Genomic DNA, 22,112 nt, shown 5'->3' on the forward strand with positions numbered 1-22,112 from the left:
TTGTATTAAATAAAGCTGCGCCACTGGTAAAGGCTTTCTGTGAAATGTTCTTTTCCTGTGAAACGTTTTTTGACCTGTTTCGTGCTAGATCGGTTCGACGAAGTAAGTAAGACGAAGTTAGTTCAGTCTTCAGTCCCACTGTGATAGCCGTAGAGATAAAATCTTTATTGTAATAATAAATCGGTACATAATGAGTTTGCCAGTGAACGACACTAGGGGCACTACTAATTGTCCTATATTTGGTGCACCTGCGAATATACCTTCTAATGTTTTGCCAACTATAGATGTTATGGATTCCGGCAAGGATCCTAGTGTTCTAGTTATTTCTCAATTACTTACCAGTGAAATCGAAGCCATCTGGGAAAACGCCTCAGTTCCCACTGTATCAAGCAATCGTATTATTCGATTAATTCGTGATATCCTGAGTAAGTACCAAACTCTCATCAGATATCCAAAACAAAAACGTAATGAGACTTATAATTTAAGAGTAAAAAAATTCAAAGATGATTCAAGAAAACTCTTTGATATCGCTGCATGTAAATGTGTTCCATTTGATTCATGTGTTTGTGATAAAAAACGTAAAATACCACCTCTAGAAAGAGACTTTATACAAGATCAACGATCAAAGAGAAAATTTGTCATTGGGAACGTTGATGTAATCGAAATGGAAAAACTACAAGCCAAAGAAGAACGACAAATTAAGGCCAAGGAGTATGAAAGAATTTCAAAAGAAAAAGAGAAAAATTATTTTAAAGATCACAATCCCCAGTATAATGTACAAGATGATGTTACAAATTTCAAGGAAGACAATATATCCTATTCATCGGATTCTGAGTTGTCGGATGAACTTGAGAATATTTCAGGCAAACACGAGGTTAAACCTGAAACTTCAACAATCATATCACGTCGCAGTATCAGTCAGCAAATGAGATTATCTATTCCCAATTTAGCACGGATTTCGGATCAATTTGCCATATCAGACCGGTCCGCAGCAGCACTTGCATCTGCATTACTGCAAGATCTGGGAGTTATTTAGAAAAATGACACCTCTCCGTTATTGACCGAAGTAAGCTCCGAAGAGCACGTCAAAAACACCGTTCTGCTCTGCAAAGTGAATTCGAATCATCCACCGCAGAGATAAGAGGATTATACTTCGATGGCAGACAGGATAAAACTGTGCCAAGAAAAGGTTGGAGATAAACTTCATCGCAAGATAAAAACCGAAGAACACATTTTGTTACTTGAAGAACCAGGCTCTAAATATCTAAATCACATTACTCCAACGTCAGGTACAGGAAGACATATTGCCACATCTATATTAAATTTTTTTGAAGAATCCGAAATTTGTCGTTCGGTTTCTAGTGGAAAGTGCTCGATAGATTTAGCAACTCGTAATCCGGGTAAATTATCATATGCACGATGGGTTACAAAGGCAAATCGTATATTGCGTGTTTACGTCGGAAGTGAAAATCCGTCTTTGGTTTTGAGATCTTTGACTGAATTTGTGGTAAAAGTTTATGCGCCAGTGTGGTTTAATATTAAAAGAAAGCCATCGTGTAGTGAAGGAGCAAAACACGTCTTTAAAATGATTCAATTGTCACGCTACCTGAGCAACGAGTTAAAAGCCGTCATTGATCCTGTTATCAAAAGAAATTCGTATTTTTGTCATCCGGAGAACCTTCTCCTAGCAATGCTTTCTGATGATCGTCCTGCCATAAGACAATTTGCCTTACGAGAATTTCTCATTCCTCATTTAAATTTCAATGCTAGTGAATATTATGAACTTATTGATTGGCAAAATTGCTCTGTTACAATTCCTCCCCTTTTTTGTGCTACAACTGATGAGGAAATTAGAAAATGTATTAATGGTGAAGAAATTTTTCCAACAAATTTTCTGTCATTTCCTTGTCATACTCAAGCAGTAGAAAGATGTGTGAAGGTTGTAACAGAAGCTTCCAATTCTGTCCTCGGCTATTTAAAGAGAACTTTTTTTTTAAGAGAACCTGTTTATTTAGTAAATGGTTTGTTTTCGATATTAAAAGTATTTACAAAATAAGAGATTTTTATCGTTTTCTATATTAAAAGTTTTTATAAAATAAGGGATTTGTATTTTCTTGTCTATTTAAATGTAGAAGACTTTTTGAAACTATAAAAGTTGGTATAAAGCCTAATAGTCATTAATATATTTAGCTTCCGCGCTATTACATTAGAAAAAAAAATTTTATTATTTTTTTTTGTTTCACCCTGTAGAACCCTGAAGATGAAATAGTAGAAAAAAATAAAAAAAAAAAAACATGGTACTCCTCTATGCAATAAGCAACTTTTCCGCGCTATTACATTTCGAATAAAAAAATAAAAAATAAAAAAAATTCTTCATGTTTCACTCCACCCTAATATACATACGTACATATTAAGAAGATAGAAGCCAAATAGATGTAGAAAACATGTGATAGAATGAAGAGAAATGATGGAAAACAAAAAAAAAAACGCCCAAGGAAAATCTCAATCATTCATACCATAAGCATTGTTAAATGAATATACGTTATGACTAGCTACAGCCTTCACAGGAGTGTATACCTTATAATATTTATGTAACGGAATGTTTCATATTTTTGGAGGAAATTTCGAATTTAATTTGAGTATTGTACTACGTTTTTAGATATATAAATTATATATATATATATATATATATATATATATATATATATATATATATATATATATATAATTTTGGGTTCGATATTTGATATTGTAACATATCATGAATTTCTCCATATTAAAACCAATTCCATCTAATCTAGGCTTTAAGTGGGATAACTACATGTTTTTATTATTTATAGTTTAGTATAATTATAAGAAAGGTATTTTAAAATTGCTTTTGAAGTGCTTGATTCTTTAAAATTTCTATTAGTAGTTAGCGGAACTGTTTTAGAATCTAAGGATGTTTTGTATACTTTTTGTGTAATACGTAGTAGACTGAAAGACGAGAATAGCGTGTGGCGCTTGGTTATGGTTTAAAAAACGTACTTCATCAGCTTTATCTGCTTGGTGTACATGGATACTGTATGTGTGATCCCGAGAAAAACAGAGGCACGGTTTTCCACTATCACATTTTTGTTCATACTGCCAATTTAAAATTTCTGCAATATATTTTCGTTTCCAAATGCATCAATAACTGAAATCGGTTTAGTAACCATACGATATACCATGAAGGAACTTAACGCAATATATACAGTATTTAAATATTTTAGATATATAAAGGTTAGAGACCATCAAATACTTGTAATGGGTTTATAGCTTAGAAAAGTTAGTTGTAAAACTATATTTTATTTAATTTTATGTAAAAATATATTGCATGATTTATTTAAATTTGACAGCATGAACCTACACTAAAATACTATGCCTGTCTTCTTCCTCTCTGTATTTCTATCTAAATTTGCTTTCACAAATTCTTTCCTGAGGATGATTCTATACGGTTCGTGAAAAGTTGAACATTTTCTTCATCTAACCTTATTAAATTATCACCAGCGATAACAGAAAAGTTACTGTATTTGCCCTAAATTATATATGTGGGTAGCTAATAGTATTACATTAATTTTAAAAACAAAAAATCAATGGTAGATCCAGGTATTGGTGTGTGTCTGCTGTCGTAGGCCATTTTAGGACGAGATTGTGGAACCACTCAACAAAATTGACAGTGAATGTGAAGTAAGAGTTGACGCGAGTGATACGTAGTGACACCTACACACAAGGTACCCTGAAACCCTATGTTTTACACTATACGGCCATCCCCTGTAGCCATTATACCATTTAAATTTATAGTTTTACTTTTTAGCCGGAAAACTTATCAAACAATACCGTCTGAATCGACAGACTTTGGCTGACTGTTATTTATTTAATGTGCATATTTTGTTCCTTATTATTATTTTAGTGTGCGTCAAAATTTTTTGTTACGAGCTTCGGCAATAAATCACACAATTGTGTAGACGTGAAGCTTGGGTTATTTGTGTATTGGGTGTCACATTATCTATGGTTCAACACAATGGTACACGTTTAAGCACATTACACTACATCGAGACTAAAAGTTGAGTTAAAATATAACGGCAAGAAAAAAAATTTAGTCACTTGACATTTTTTTCAAACATCTCTCTTAAGCATGTATTGGCATATTAGAAAAAATTGTATTACATTTTTGTAACTGATTATATATTTAATATTTACCAAGATGTAATATTTCACTTTGAATTTTTTCCAAAAAATTTAAAATATAACCAATTAGAAATTTTTGTAGCTTCTATTATTAATGAATTTAATGTCAAAAATTATTTATTTCTTCTAAAATAAACTAGGGACACTTTAAATTAATAAATAAATCAAATATTACCGATACTTTCTCCTTGTTGCAATAATCACTCCCTCCTGGACACTTATTGAAGCTGTTTTATACTTTCCGTCATCTTGACTATTTCGTTCACGATGATTATTAAGAGTACCGACTGAAAATATGTGTACCTATGAGTCTGTCTGACAATCCAACGTGTATGATGGTATGGTTGCCGTACTTCAGTCAAGATTGAGATAATACCTTCCGTTGGTTACTTCTCTCTTTATCTTCTTTAGTTTTTAGTCGCCACTCTTCCATCTAACACAATTCGATCTTTTTTACCCTCTTTACTTTTGAATATGCGATTTACCATATTTTTGCCACTTGTCATTCCCCTATACAATTCTCGTAAACTAACATTATATCGTTTAAAGTTATAATATAAAATATTGTGCATTTAATGTGAGAAATATGGTGCTAGTGAATAATTATGCCACTGAATACCTCACAATTATAGTGATTTGTAAAGCTCCCAAAACATATTGCTAACTTCTCACTCTTCTCTTTGGGTAGTAAATATTTGTTCACTGGGATCTCTTTTTTTAGTTATTAATCGTGTATATGTCGATACTAGATCAGTCTACTAATAAATTGTTATACTTTTTGGATAACATTAAGACTTAAACCAATAATTCTTACTTTTAAAATATCACAACGCTATGATTCTTAACAAAGCAATCATCTCTTAACTCCTCGTTACTATTTAAATTTTGTGTTTTACATTTGTACACATAGAAATAGACGTTAAATTGTGATTCGTGTATCATATGAATCACAAAGACATTTTTTGAATTTACCAAGTAAACTCAATAGTAACTTAAAAAACTATCATTAAGTGAATATTATGATTCTCTCAGTGACTAAAATTTTTTGCTCGCCAATTTTTCTACAAACAGATTCTGTATATGAATTCTAAAGTATATTAAACGTTTATTATGTGCAGTAGAAAATGTTTGTAGAAAAATAAATGATTTATGTATGAGTGTGGCGTACTTGAAAGTGTGATTGTAACTTGAGTTTAAATAGGCAACGAATAAACCAAATTGAGCCGAGCTTAGCTGACAAATATTGCTACTAATTTGCTGCTTTAATAGTGTTATACATAGTACACTCTTGAAAATACTTAGATAACAAAGATTTTCGTGTTTCCTTGATACGGAATTTTTAGGTTAAAATGAAATAGAGTATTTTTATTTATAACGTACTTATATTGTATAGTGTTTCAAGTAATGACCGTATTTTTAGCATCACAGAGGTTATATCCAAATTTATTTCTGGAATACATATTTACATGACTACTCAGTACCATTCCTACATTAATTATTAGTGTCCATTAAATGCACAACTAAAGTGAAATCGACATTCTATATTCTCTATAATTTACATTAATTCGATTAAGTAGAGAAATAACCTTTTTAATAAGTATTTTCGATACGATTTTTCTGTCTCAAACTCCAAAGTCATGCCTCCGAAGAATTCCATTACTTTTTTTTGCACCTAGAGAAAACAAAAGATTTCGTTATCTTAGTCACTCTTCTCTAATTAGTAATTGTTTTCTATTAGCTTCTCAAGGTAAGTATATTTATTCTATTTGAAATACGTCCCAATACTTAAGGTGAGATTGATGTATTTATCTTATTATCTTGGCTGATTATCATTAATTTTGTCATTGGTTCTAAGCAGTATTCATCGGTATTTCTGTCTTTTATCTGTGGACAATTATTGTATTATCAGAATATCAGATAATATATTTATCAACCTCATTTATTTTTAACGCCCATTCCTTCTTATTCCAATGTTGTATGCATAATTCGTTTTGATTTTCCAAGAAATGGTAAAGGTGGCATTCAGTTATTAAATGACAGAGGGGCTAGAATGCATTCATTTCTATCTGACGCCTCTTTGAATGTAACATTCGTTGGTTAATCCCCCATCTACTCGTACGACTGCTTCCAATATTCTGTATTACGTAGATCCCTACCAACAATGAACTATTCAAAACCGTTCCAGGCGTCACCCTATCGAAGGCCTTTTCGTAATTGATGAAAGCCACATAAATACCTTTACGTTGGTCGCGGCATTTTTGGAGAAGTACATTTAAGCCAAAAACTACCTCACGGATACCAAGCGCATTCCTAAATCCAAACAGTGTTTCATCTAGGTATATTTCATAATCGAAGAAAAAACTTATCAATGTGTGGCTCATCAGACTAATTAATCCCTATTCGTCGCATTTTTTTGCCCGCTGTTCAGACTTTAGCTATTCCTCAGTTATTTTAACCAGTAGTATATACACCATTAAAAAGCTTAACTAGAGCACTGATGTGGTTCTCTTGCATTACTTTTAAGAGTTCAGCTGGGATGTTGTCCGGTCCAGTTACTTTCTTGGTTTTGACTGATTTCAGATTTTCAAATTCAGATTTTAAAATTTCATGTCCTTCTTGATTTACATGGTCATGTATGTTTGGCCTGTCATCTTCGAACAATTCAGTTATATAATTAATTCATGTTTCAAATATATATCTTTCATCAATGATAACTTTTCCTGCATTATCTACTAGAGGATTAGTGTTTTTCTTATTATACAGCCACAAACTTCACGAACTTTCTTGTATTGCAAGAACAGGTCATGCTTGTTTTCTTTCAATTCTTCCATTTCTAAAGCCACTTTTCTTTAGCTGCACGTGTTTTGTCATATGTTTACTAAATAATTTCTATGTTTTGTCAACATTTTCAGTTATTCTTATTTTTTCATGTAATTGTTTACTTTAAAATTATTTTGCTGATGTTTTTTCCATATTCCTTTTTGCCTAACTCTTGCATCGGCGACTAAAGGGTTGTGATTAGATCCAATATCTGCTCCAGGGTATATGTCGTAACTATACTGATGGAGCTCCTAAATCTTCTGTTGATATGAATGGAAGAAAGAGGTTTGTCAGCCACTCATATTCTTTCAATACTGGCATCCGAAATTATTAAACCACTTGCATAAACTTCGTCTTCGTTGAGCCAATCGGTATTCTCAGACGATGTTTTATTGTAGCGCACAATGCAGAGAACCTCATTTGCCCTTTTGGAAGCAAGTCGCTGTGGGATGCACTATTGCGGGATTGTGAAATAGATCTTACCGGTTGCACATATTCTGTTCTTAAGGTCGCATTGTAAGATAAACAAAAGAAATAGTAGGGCACCTTAAATGCTTTCAGTGGAGGCAATGAACAATCTCACAAGCAGTGGTGAAATCGTGCTTACTTGAGACTTGAACGATTGGGCAGACTGGCTGCAGGAAATCCGGAAAGACCGATTTCAATGCACTCATCGAGCGGCAACAGCAGCATTCGTCCGTACATTTAATCACTTGCTAGAAATATTGCGATTTACGGATGTGAGTGCTATACCATGCCAGATTAGGTTCTGCTGGATCCTGCAATCTATCTTCAGGCTTTCTATATTCCACCGAAACATCGTAGTTGTCAATGTTCACGTTTTTTTTTTAACTTTTGTGACATTACAATATGAACTCAATTTAACACCGGCTACAGCAACCAGTTTCTGTGTATTACTGATAACGAAAACAAAATAAAAAGGACGTACAATACAGTCTAAAGAGACCCTGTAAAACATAAACAAAAAGAACAAACTACGATACTAAAAGTCTACGATTTTATTATCAGATGTCGCTACATTGCGTCTATACGAAGCCATGTTATAGTTGCTTCCTAAGACAGAAAAGATTTATTTCACGTTCAGAGCGCTTGCGAAAGCCGTTCTGATGATGCCTATTGGGCTGAAATACGTATAAACGGATGCGCAAGCTCCCTATACGTGAAATAAAATCTTAACTGTCTTTTCCTTGTTAAAAAGAACAAAATAGCAATATTATACAATACAATCGAGGGATTCCCAGTAAAACATCAACGAAAATGATTGCCAACTTGGCAGATTTTAGTTCCATAGTTTTTTTATTTCAGTAAAAAAGTTAGGTAACGCATTGTTTGAACCCCCCTTCCTCCCATGTAACGCACCGTACCGTTTTACTAAACCCCCTCGCCCTAATTGCGTTACGTAATACTTAAACGACCCCTAAGCACAAACGAATGTATCGTTGGAACTTTACTGTTTTAAACGAGTGTTAAAGATTTAAGTGTTTTAAACGAGTTTAAAAGAGAATCTCAAGACACCTTTCTGCTTTTTCGTGATTATAAGAACTTGATCATAGCAAGCAATACTTTTTGGATTTATTAACACTCTTAAAATCAGTGTCAATATATTTTTTTGTCTTTGAGAAGTATAATGTACCTATAATATAAGAGTAAGACATTTAACTATGAATGAGAAATGATATGTAGAGAAATATTTAAATTAATTAAAAATTAATAAGAGCAATATAAGTACGCTTTTATATAAAGTATTTAAATATTATGATGTATTCTACGAAGGAAACATGAAGGTCTTCAGAAATCTACTATTAGTTTAAAGTAGAGACAGCTGTAAAAATTGATTTGTAAAGCTCTGGTAGATTGGCTTTTTCGTTTTCTGGGTTTAGAATCAAGTTGTGGGAGTTTGTGCGTGTAAGGTATGTATGTTGTGATGTGAAGCATGTCGCGTGTGTACGCATGCAATACCCAGGCTGACGAATACCCTGCTTCCCTGTGTTTGCAGCTAAGAGTAATAAGAGCTTTCAAGTCAACTTTGGAGGATCTGGAGGAAAGACGGTCCATACATAGTTTACACAGCTTACACAGTTTGCGCAGCTCAAGGAGCCATACCGGAGGCCCCTGGCCACCGCGCCCCCTGTCAGACATCACATACATTGACGAAGATCCTGCTACCAAGCTGTCTCCACAACAAGCCAACAAGACAAATGAACGTGACGATCAACGTCTTTTGTCTCCCAACACCTTGAGAATACCTTCCCACCATCAGCATTTTGCTCACCACTCTCCCAGCTCCCCTGCAGAAGTTGTTGCTGCCTCAACCGCATTAAACAATTCGGACTTGCCTAAGCCCGTGCATGAAACTCGTATATAGTGTTGTCAGTCCTGGCCGCAGAGGTCAAAATCGCATTTGTACCGCCGTAACATGGTCATTCTTTCGCATAATAGGATGCAGTATAGATTGCAATCCAATATTCATTTTTAGATATAATTTATCTTAACCTTAAATATTATTAAGTGTTTGATTGATTCATTCTCGCGTTTTTTTTTTATTTTATAAACTCATAAATTTGTATTATATTAATTAATTAAATACATTGATGTCTGTATAAAGACATATTTGTTTTAATTCCACTCCTTTATAAATAATTATCTTATGAGATTATGACTAATTCGAATGCATTTATTATATTAATTCGAAAGCATTTATTTGCACAAAAACGACAATGTTTTTCTCTTGTGTGGGGAAAGATTTATTGTTTCTGGATTAGATGTTAAGTTAATATTAAGTTAAGCAGAAAGACCAAGGCGGGCATTACGAAACTAAACTCTGCAGCCCGGACAAAGCTGCTACCAGTAGACGTGAGGTGCCAGATGTAGCAAACTATCCCGAAAATTCCTTTTACCGACAGACAACTGACCCTATCCAACCATTTTAATCACTAGCTTAGCACTAGATAGTGTAAACTTGACCAGTACCCAGTTTGTATCTTATGTACATACTATTTGGTTGCTTATTGTAGTCCAGCTGTATGTATAGCATTTTACTCTTAGTATTAGAGATAAAGGTTAGTGGTACTGAAATTAAACTTTTTATCATTTTTTACCGCATGCACACTAACTAAGAGTCAATTGTATTCTGTGTCGGTTGCCAACGACATGTATATTCAAGATTATTTACATAATATATACGATGTATATGTTCAAATATGTATATCCCTATAAAATGCGATACATACAAAGTAATATAATTGTTGAACTGTTTGTAAAATGAATATTGTGCTGTGCTCTAGAAATGCGCTGCGTCTGTGGGTTAGTAGGCCACATTACTTAATTTTTGCTCGATATTATTATCTTCAGTTCATTTATACATGTATACATTTATTATATATAATATTACGAGCTTTGAACTATAACGATACATTCTTAATAATCGCCAAACTGTTTCGATATATACTAGGTGATTCACAATAAGCCGGAGCAAGGCGTATATTGTTTTTTATTATAATTGTTCTAATGTATTTCATAGATTGCAACTGCTCTGGCTTCTGTGAAAAGCTTTATTTATAAACCTATAAATATACTTGCTCTGTCTTAGTCATTTCGGCACTGAGCCCAATTATATACACGTTTCGAGCAATCGTGTCTGTTTTCAACACTTACGTGTAAGCAATTATATTCTAGCTATCACGTGTTTATCTAAAAACAACAACAAAGGTATATATTTCAATAAAGCCTGTTTACACTGTGTACTAATTTATTTATAACAATGAATTCCAGCTTTAGGAACCGACTAAGATATAGTATCGATCGTAAATCGAATATAAAGGCAGCTTTTGTAAAATATCTTTAGCGTTTAGTTGGGTTTGGGGCTTCATATATACTGCACCAACTTTATTGCTCTGTAAAGACTGTACAAATGCATAACTCAGATGGAGCACTTTTTATAGCAAACCTAGAAAACGTTTTATACTAAATCTGTAATGTAAAGCTAACAAATACAGAATGATTTTAATAAGTTAGGCACAATTATATCCATTTGGTGATATGAGAAAATTGTATGAAAGAATTTTTGATGATTTCTTATTAATCCAACCAATAAAGGCCAAATACTTCATCGCTCTCGAATTATTGTTAAGAACATCTGAAAGCTACAAAACGGTTTTGTAAAAGTAGAACAAGAAAAATAAAATACTTAAAAAAAACTAGTTGTAGGCGATATTTGATATATTCTAAGTTTACTTCATGAGATAAAGGTTTAAAGGTTCTTGTGTAGCATTACATATTGAAAAGGTTAAACGAATGGACATCACATCATTTTTTAAATATAAAAAACAGCTAATTGTTCACGCGTTGTTAATGAACAGGCAAATGAACCCATGTGTAATATAAATATCTAAAATGACAGGTTGACGTTTGACAACTGATGTGTTCCGTTAATTGAAATAACACAAGTTTCAAGTTTACTGATTAAATTTATTAAGTTAATTTAAATAAAACTAATTGAATTATCAATTAATTGTTTTCCGTGTTTGGACCGTGTTTTCTTGGCACTTATGTGTGGGTTTATCTCAACATTTCGCTATACTTGTTTGTAGCTTCTTCAGGAGCATGGTAGGCTGTTGATGAGTTGTAGATGTACACAGTAACTTAAGTACTCAACTCAGCCTACCTAGGCAGGTAGAATGTGAATCCTTCGTGAAATACAGGATATACGTTTCACCTCTGCGTATATTGAGTACTTAAGCACAGAATAATATACAATCAGAATGTCCACTCTGCTTGAAAAAATAAGTACGCGCATCTCGTTTGCGCAGACGGAATCAGCCATGTTTTAGTCGGAACCAGTGCTGTTCAGTGACGTTTTATCTGGTGTGCATAGACAAATTAACCCGGTTTAATTTATTTACGAAAACTACAGACAAAATATGCACAATTTTATTCGTACTTTTAGTTGAAGAATAAATTAAATGTACGAAATTATTGATCTTAAAAAATTTAAATTACAGTTCTGTCGTAGCTTGTCACAAATTTCTCAATTCGAGTCTATGTTTGCGTCTAAAACATGGCGTTCGCGTGCTGACAAACTTCAAAGGCGGCATCTGAGAGTGGGCATTCTGATTGTTATTTATTCTGTGACTTAAGTTACAGCAACCTTCGGTCTACCCTGCTCATAAAGAAACTACATACAACAATTACGAAATACTGGAATGGACCCAAGCGCGGGTCGTTAAAAATAGACACGACCCAAACCCGGAAGACGATTAGTTGATAATTTTAACGCTTATCGTGGAGGCCTCATTTAAAACTAATTGATTTTAAAAATGTTTCACAGTAGTGAGTGTAGTGGAACAGGGATTAATTTTAATTTTCTCCATGTCACCAATTGGACAAAGAGGATCTGACTGAAATTGAAACCATTAATAACGTCTAAAATAAAAAATTATATTTTTTACTGTTTTGGTATCCTAAATTTATTTCCTAAATAATATAAAAAATATGCTACCCCAGCTGTTTTAAAGTGTTTAGTCAAAAATACTTTAAAGTTTGTTACATGAAGTGCGTGTCTGATTTGGTCTCATATATCAATTGTACATAATAATTATTTAACGTGTCAGTTACCGATACATGTTATATTTATTGATAATCCATATTCTGATTATGAAGTAAATTGCACACAACGTATCATGGTTTTTTTAAATAAATTAAACATAAAAGGTCAAAATAATTTTTGCTTGAAGATATTGTATATCATCTAACCATTTCAAAGAAGGAAAACAGTATTTGTTTTATGTTTTTGGTAAGTGTTTAAAAATGATCATTATTAAACATCGGTTACGACAAAATATTTCAGGTAAAATAATTACTTTTCGAACATAATTTTTATATTGTGTATGTACATATTTTCCCCCAAAGAAGATATACATTGCCAACAGTATTTTCCCATTTTTTTCTTTTTTATGCATGTTTACTGTATCTTCAAACAAAAATTGTAGAGAGCATATGTGCATTATTGTGTAATGAGCTGTGCAGTATATAGCGGGACATGCAGGGTAATCCAAAGTTCATTATAAAACCAATACCATGTAGATGCTTAAACCAAAATATTACACAAGCATTATACTGGATGTAAGGGTCTTGGAGAAAATACATACATAAAAGTAAGTAAAACAGTATTTTTTGTTATTTAGACGTAGACAAATATTAACGTTTGATATTGTTGCGTTGCTAAATATTCAGGACAGTTAATTTTTAATAAGGTTATCCAATCTATATATATATATATATATATATATATATATATATATATATATATATATAAGAATAAGAAAAAAGAAGTACTTGTGACTCGTTTGGAACAAATATATAACTGTTTTGGATGGGTTGGAGTCAATAATAGGGCTATTGGTTAACTATTTTTTTTATTCTCGAGCTTTCAATTGTGTTTACAATTATTATCAAGAGCTAAAAAAGACAAAATACTTACAAGGTTGAACTAAAAAGAAAAAACAATTTTTGTTAACTTACCAAATAAAAATTAGTTTGGTAAGTAAAAATCACTGCTTACATGTTCAAAATATTTAATACAAAAATGTTTTTATCTAACAAATGTTTCTCTGAAAAATTTTTATAATTTTGAAAACATTTTTTTTTAATATAAGAATAATTGAATTTATAAATAAGTTCAAATAGCAACCAATTACAAATAGCCTCAATGTCATAAATGCCAACATAAAATTTTTATTTTTGACAATTATATTGCCAAAAGTAAAACTTCGTTTAAACATTCTTTTTTGTTTAGTAACAAAAAGAAGAAGATTTATTCACCTTTGACAGATGTCTGAAAGAATGTGATAGATATATGGAGAATTAAATATGACATTTTACAAGTTTTATATATAAATCATAAAGAAAGAATATAATTATAAATTTTGCTTAAATTTTGAATTTCAGATCTTTTGTTTAAACTCTTATCATTTTTGCTAATACAAACCATTTCCAAAAAAGTCCTTTTAAATTTATTACTTTCACTACATAAAATTTTAATGTTATCAAAATCCATAATATGGTCTTTATGGATTACATGTTTTTAAAAAACATCTTGTGCTTTGGCAGAACATGTAATCGATAAAGACCATATTATGGATTTTGATAACATTAAAATTTTATGTAGTGAAAGTAATAAATTTAAAAGGACTTTTTTGGAAATGGTTTGTATTAGCAAAAATGATAAGAGTTTAAACAAAAGATCTGAAATTCAAAATTTAAGCAAAATTTATAATTATATTCTTTCTTTATGATTTATATATAAAACTTGTAAAATGTCATATTTAATTCTCCATATATCTATCACATTTTTTCAGACATCTGTCAAGGGTGAATAAATCTTCTTCTTTTTGTTACTAAACAAAAAAGAATGTTTAAACGAAGTTTTACTTTTGGCAATATAATTGTCAAAAATAAAAATTTTATGTTGGCATTTATGACATTGAGGCTATTTGTAATTGGTTGCTATTTGAACTTATTTATAAATTCAATTATTCTTATATTAATAAAAAAAAATGTTTTCAAAATTATAAAAATTTTTCAGAGAAACATTTGTTAGATAAAAACATTTTTGTATTAAATATTTTGAACATGTAAGCAGTGATTTTTACTTACCAAACTAATTTTTATTTGGTAAGTTAACAAAAATTGTTTTTTCTTTTTAGTTCAACCTTGTAAGTATTTTGTCTTTTTTAGCTCTTGATAATAATTGTAAACACAATTGAAAGCTCGAGAATAAAAAAAATAGTTAACCAATAGCCCTATTATTGACTCCAACCCATCCAAAACAGTTATATATATATATATATATATATATATATATATATATATATATATATAAATTCATATTTAGAATAATTATGATGGGTATTTATGAAGGGTAGATACAACTATGTATATATATATATATATATATATATATATATATATATATATATATATATACAAGGGTTAGTCATGAGGAACTGTACATACCTTACCTCATGTGGAAGCCCCTATGGGAAATAACAAATGACTATTTAAAAGCTCATGCTCCTATTGTTTAATAATATACAGGGTGAGTTGATGAATTTCTATTGATCATAACTTTTGAACGGTAGGTTCGATGTGTTCTACATATTGGTCACCGCTTTGGTTACACTACTACCACCTAATTCACTGATTTATTTAAATTAAAAAAAAATCAGGTCTGGTTTTAAAAAAATAGTTCGTTTTATTCAAGCTGGAAAAATCAGGTCCGGTTTTTAAAAAAATAGTTCGTTTTGTTCAGAGAAAAAATTCAGTGTGTATACGGTTTTTAAAAACTCTAATAAGAATTTTAAAATTAGTCAAATAGGCAATTGAAATGGCATATGTTTCCCCCAGACGAGTACTTATTTTGTAATTAAAATAAAATTTTAGGTAACTTTTAATTCTATGAAGTTTGCAACTGAACCACAGTTTTAAAAAATGTAATTTTTCTTACAAAAATTACTTTTTTTGAACATGTATTTAATAAGTATTGATACGATTACAACTCGTGCCATACATTTTAAATAATAAAAGCCTTTTGCAATTTCCATTAAGTCCCCGAATTCTATTTAAATTTTTGTCAAAAGAAAAGGCTACAGTTATAATCAGCTTTATTTGATTTTGATTTTTTTATTTAAAAATTAAGTAATCGTGTGGAGAAAAGATAAATATGCCATTGTATCTGCCTATTTGCCTAATTTATAAAATTCTTTATAAGAGTTGTCAAAAACCGTATACAGAGTGAAATTTCTTCTATGCACAAAACGAACTAATTTTTTAAAACAGGACCCGATTTTTTTTCCAGTTGGAATAAATCAAACTGGAAAAAAATCAGGTCCGGTTTGTTTGTTAAATGATAAATTAAATATTTGTTAAAAAAATTAATTTTGCAAGAAAGGTTACATTTTTTAAATGTATAATTCGCTTTACTAAACTTTTAATTCCTAGTAAAATTTGATTTTTTAATTACAAATTAAGTAATTGTGTGGGGAGAAAAGTATGTTATTTGAATTGCCTATGTGCCTTATTTATAAAATTGTTGTAAGAGTTTTCAAAAATCGTATACAGGGTGAAATTTTTTCTATGAACAAAACTATTATAAATTTTTTCAAACCGGACCTGTTTTTTTTCCAGTTTGAATAAATAAAACTTGAAAAAAATCAGGTCCGATTTGTTTTTTAAATAATAAATTAAATGTTTGTTCAAAAAAATTTCATTTTTACCAGAAAAGTTCTATTATATTCACATCTATGCTTCACTTTGCCAAACAATTCATAGTAAAATTTGATTTTTTTAATTAAAAATTAAGTAATCTTGTAGGGACAAAAATTAATATGCCGTTTTAAATACCTATTTTTCAAATTTATGAAATTCTTATTACAGTTTTCAAAAACCTTATACAGGGTGAAATTTTTTCTATGAACAAAACGAACTAATTTTTTAAAACGGGACCTGACTTTTTTCTAAATCAATAAATCAAGTGACTAAGTTGTCGTAGTGTAACTTTTGACCATGATATGAGACACATCGAACTTACCGTTCAAAAGTTATCACGAGTAGAAATTATAGTCAAAATTCACAACTCGCCCTGTATATTATAATACAATGGTAGTAGACAATGTTTAATGGTCTTTTGTTCTTCTCCATAGGAGCCTTCATATGAGGTAGGAGTATATACAATTCCCCATGACTCACTTTGTATATATATATATATATATATATATATATATATATATATATATATATATATTAGTATGAACTTATTTACCTTTTTTCGGAAGCTGTTTGTTATAACCTGTCGTATTTCAGCCAATAGGGTTATTGTACGTCTTCCATTCGTGTGAAACCTGGCAAAGGTTTTTAATGTTAACGACTACTTAGATAGCCGGGTCCGACGCCTTTACGTGCCCTCCGAAGCACGGTGGCAGCTCAATTAAATTAGAAATTGAAAAATGGGTGTATGTGCGGGGGACTGATTCCGGGCCGTCCGTCCGGTTTGTTAAACCAGTAACATAGCCGCTTACCTAGAACCACCGCATTATTTACCCTTCATAAATATATCATAATTATTTTAAATAGTTAATTAAAAAATATCTAAAGCTAGGATATATATATATATATATATATATATATATATATATATATATGTGAAAATTTTATAAAGCAGGACCTTAACATCCTATTTTGTGTTGTGTAATAATACGATATATATTCGGGGTGTTGGACTGTCGGACTGTTGGTTCGCCCTGTATGAGTAACCCTTTGTTGTTGCTTTTTCACTCTTCTCAGGTTATTTAGTAGAATCTATCTATGTGCACTATTTTCTATTGTATGTGTCTCTCACTGTCTATCGAACCACTCTTTAACGTGCCCTTTATTACTCTTGAAGGTGATAGGTGGTGAATTACAAGAACGTTTGATTCCAGTTCCATACAGCAAGAGCTCGACTGACCAAGCTGTAAGCCGCTTTTCTATCATCTTTCTGTCCGCTATGTACTCATAATGCTATAATGTTCGCTCTTGTTCGTTTGTTTGGCAGCGCTTTATCTGATCTCATCATGGCGTCTGGGATCAACCATGATGAAAGGAGCAAAGTTAATAAACTTTTACCGTAATCAACACAGATTTAGATCTTTATTTGTAAAATAACAGTTTATTACACAATTTTTTTTTTATCCGAAAAGTATTTCACTTTATTATCACTCCGTCTCTACCAGAAGAATTACTACCATTAGTGACTTCTAAAAAACAATGAATAAATAGTACGCCAGAAGCTAAAAAAGTAATTAGCATATACCAAGTCAATATAAAATAGTGGAAAAAGCGAAACAGATAAGAACTAGACTTACAGGTGAGAATATTTTGAGAATATGTTTGATCATCTAGTCTCATATAAATATTGCCATAAAGGTTTCTGTGCTAAATTATTTAGACAGTCACTGCGTTAAACAGCCATAAAACAATGATAATAATAGTGGTATACCTGAAATACCACAAGTAATGTGATTAGTAATACAATTAGCACTAGTTTCACAAAGTACTTAAGACGTTGAAACTTCTTGACCGTATAAAAATTTAAAAAAAGTTAAAATATGTACTTTGCCACTGAACATATATAGCGTATTTATACATTCATAACCCAGAATCTTAAATGATCTTGGCCCAGCTAGGAAGAGATTCAAATGCTAATGGAAACCCAAACCAGATGAAACATTTTATATACATGTTTTTAAAACAAGAAAACCTATTCTAGTCGCATAATACTCGTTAATTTGTTATTTTGCACATAAAGTTTAATATTTCTGTGCGTAGAAATTACTCCATGTTGCTCCCTCTTAGTACTCTCAGTCATTGTGAGACAGATATTTATTTTGGTGGTTTTGTTTTTCTCCTTTTTGTTTTTATTTGAACCTGGTGGCTTAGTACAAAGTAGTAAAGTAGACGTTTTCGTCTAGTCCTTTTTGTTTTGTTTTATGTTTTTTCTTTGCCCATACTAGTTTTTGGTGAGTTCAAAGAAATAACACCGCAATGTACATGTACTAAGCTGTGAATATTCTTTTTGTTTTTGTTTTTTTTTTGCATGATGCATGTGTTTTTATTTTTTGGTGATTTTCACAGATGCATAAGATCGCTCAAAACGACTGCTCAGCCGAATATTGTCGATTCTATTTTTATAGAATATCCTTTAAGAGCAGGTGGTAACATTGTTTTATAACATGTTCATGTTATTAGTTTTTTTTTTGTTTTATACTTGACAATCTTTCACCATATACAAAATATATTATTGGAAATATTATTTGACCTTTAGAGAGTACTTTTTTCTGTTGTTTTCTAATTCGAAATAAACTTGTAACATCAAAATTTTGTGACATTGTGATATATTTTTCTAGAAATATATTAACTATTAGAGACAATTCTATGAATATGACATATCATATGACTTTAACTCAGTAGAATATGAGTTAGGGAAGAGTTGTAAAAAGAACTGGATAAACAACAGATATAAGCTCCAAAATAATTTCAATAAAAAAGTTTTATATAAGTATTCATAGACACTAAAATATTTAATCAAATTAATTATAGCATAGTGAAATTAATATAAAACGACAGTAATAAAAGTTACGAATTTAGAGAAAAAATTTAAACTCAGTGAAGTTCAAAACATTATTACTTTAACTGTTACCTGTGAAAATACTTACCAATAATCAACATATGTACATTTTCTGTTAGATTTTAAACAAGCCTTTGGTAAATTATGCGGAAAGCAGATAATACAGGATTAACAGATTACCAAGAAACGATAGGTACAGGACGAGCTAAAACGAGAAAAATAAAAGTACAAAATAGAATAAGCTAAAAAATTCGTTTTTAACGCTATTGTTTATGATATCGCTAGATCACAGTGAAAATATTGTCAACACAGCAACGACAAATGAGAATACCACGCAAATATAGAGAAAGATATATAGAGAATATATGAAAACATTAAGTTTAACAACGAAGTAAAAAATATAGGATTATATGTATTAAATAAAAAAAATAAATACCTACAACGTCGAGGAAGCAGAAACAATATGTTTCAGAGACAATACCTTTATAAGAGAGGACAACAACTAAAATTTTTCGAAATGTAATACACACAAAGAACCAACCGTATCAAATAAAGACAGCAAGACCACGGATGAAACATAAAATATGAGAATGGAATAAAAATGAAGACTTTTTACGATATTAAGAGTACAGAGGATATGGTGTTACAGATACCTATCGAGAAGGAAAACTCCTCAAGAGCAATAACGGATTCAGTACCAGCAGGCAAACGATCAATAGGAGACATATCTTTGAGAAATGTGGAAATTTGTATGAGGGAATAAAAAACAAGTACTCTATGAGGTTAAATCACATAGGCAACTATTAAACCGATAGGATGAAATACATTCACTACTAAATAAAACTACATTTTATTTATATACTTAAAATATATTATATTATCTAAAATATTTCAAGCTTCTCATTTGATTTTTGTAAAAATATATCACTATGTGGCAGCTATCGTATTTATACTAACACCCTTTCTCCCTACCAAATAATTATTTAGTCATGTCCACAACAAGAACTATACGGATTTTAAAAAACCCCTTATTATGTTCTCTTACAAGGTCTTTTTAATGTTTTTATAATAATATATGGAATAAAAGTGTAAGTTTTTCTGGAGTTGTCAGGTTTAAAATTGTTATTGACCTGTTGTTCTTCCTTCTTCCTCCAGATTTTATACTGTTTTACTAAACACCAGTGAAACAGTGAAAAATCTGTAGTATTTTGGCCGTTGATTAATTAATTTGATGATTAATTTGGCCTTGCCAAACAAATATTTAAACAATTAATTGTTTTGCTTGAAACGCTTTTCTAACTGAATTCCAGGGTCTCTTTGCACATAGTGTTAGAGTTGTTGATAATTTTTTTTAATGTAGAGGCTTGTTTTTAGCCAAAAGTTCAAGTTTCGTGAATTGTAAAAGAAACGTCTATATCTATATGTGGCTATTCACATTTATACATATTTAAATATAAATTCAGATGAAATGTCCATATAGACAGCATGCAGGAATACTTTCACAACATCCACAGTTTTTGGTATTCAAAAGAAAATATTTAAAATAAATTTAAATCACCAAATTAATATAAATTTCTTATATGGTCAGTAGACCTGACGATACGACGCACGATTCGAGAGACAGGACTTATATCCAAATTTTTCGTCAGTGCGGACACGTAATTGTCTTTAGAAAAATTTCATGCTTTGTAGAGCAATCGCAAAAATTCCATTATAAAATCATTCTGCAATATAAAGAATACTTAAATATATTGAGATTTGACTTATAGTAATTATTTAGCTATAGGTGAGGTTAAACTCGATTGAATAAATCTTCACTGTTTTGTATAAAGCTACAGCAGGACGAAATTCGATTATAAGATTCACTAGATATCATCGATGACCGTAGTAATTTACTGTAGATCTAATTTATGGGTGAAGTGTATGAGTGCATACTCTCTTTGTAAACAGTGAGTTGATTGTAATGATACATTGGTTTCGAAGTTCATAGACCGTTGTGTGGGATTATTTCTTCCTGGCAGTTCGTCTCTAACTGAGGCAGAAGCTATTAAGGTCGATCTAGCAAATTTCTTAACTAGTACCATGTCAAACAGTGAGCAATAGATTGTTGTCGCATCCTCTTTAACAGTATCTACGCCAATTGCAGACGAAATGTGAGGAAGAAATAATTCCAATACACGGCTTATAAACCCTGAAAAAAATGTACCATTACAAATCACCAGCCATGATAGTCTAAAATCAGCAAGTGGATTGTATAATAAAATTAAAAAACAATTAAACCTAAAATATTACAGCGTAAACATCAAAACTACAGCCTAAATCTATTAAAATACATGATTTTCCCAAGTAATACCAAAGAGCGAAATGAACGTATTTAGTTACATTTTTATACTTTTACAATGGAGAAACCATTCATGACCCTGATTTGTAAATTAACCTCAATAAGGGGATTTAAATTTTATGGTTTTTGTTAAGATGATAACGAAAATAAAAATTTTCAATAACACTATGATGGTAAAAACTTCTACCAAGTAAAGCTTTGAATGTTGTGGCAGTTGTGAGGCATTCTTAATACATATAGATATAGAGAAACTGTACTTTCTATGATTTTGATTTTCTAACACTGTTTTGAATATATCTATACTTTTTAATAAAGATTTATGAATAGAGGAAGTTACTTTTACTCTAGTAGCTAAGTTGTGTTAAAATGTATATTTTTATGTGTATTTATAAGATTTACGAAGTTTTGTGTGTTTACTAATACCCACATATACATACATACAGGTGGGGCAAAATCACGTAAGCAAAGTAACGAATATCTGGTAAAACTGTATGTATTTAAATATTGTATTCGTGTGTGTTTTAAGTGGTGCTCAGATAATTTAAATTGTGTTGATTTGTG

General features: G+C 30.9%; 1 protein-coding gene across 8 annotated transcripts in view; it reads left to right on the forward strand.

Annotated features, from left to right (window-relative positions):
• The window catches only part of LOC140452233 (plasma membrane calcium-transporting ATPase 2-like), a 417,554-nt gene that overhangs the window by 374,037 nt on the left and 21,405 nt on the right, over positions 1–22,112 (forward strand). For 5 of the 8 annotated variants that reach the window (XM_072546364.1, XM_072546367.1, XM_072546365.1 and 2 more), the window contains one exon: positions 9,047–10,791. The exons of 1 other annotated variant lie outside the window; for it this stretch is intronic. In XM_072546364.1, the coding sequence (XP_072402465.1) occupies positions 9,047–9,415 (369 nt within the window). In that variant the 3' untranslated portion in view covers positions 9,416–10,791. Of the gene's footprint in view, positions 1–9,046; positions 10,792–17,488; positions 17,558–21,994; positions 22,010–22,112 lie in introns of those variants that run through there. 2 more of the 8 variants (XM_072546368.1, XM_072546370.1) reach the window with 2 other exon arrangements.

The sequence above is a fragment of the Diabrotica undecimpunctata genome, chromosome 10, assembly GCF_040954645.1.
Source record: "Diabrotica undecimpunctata isolate CICGRU chromosome 10, icDiaUnde3, whole genome shotgun sequence".
NCBI lineage: Eukaryota > Metazoa > Arthropoda > Insecta > Coleoptera > Chrysomelidae > Diabrotica > Diabrotica undecimpunctata.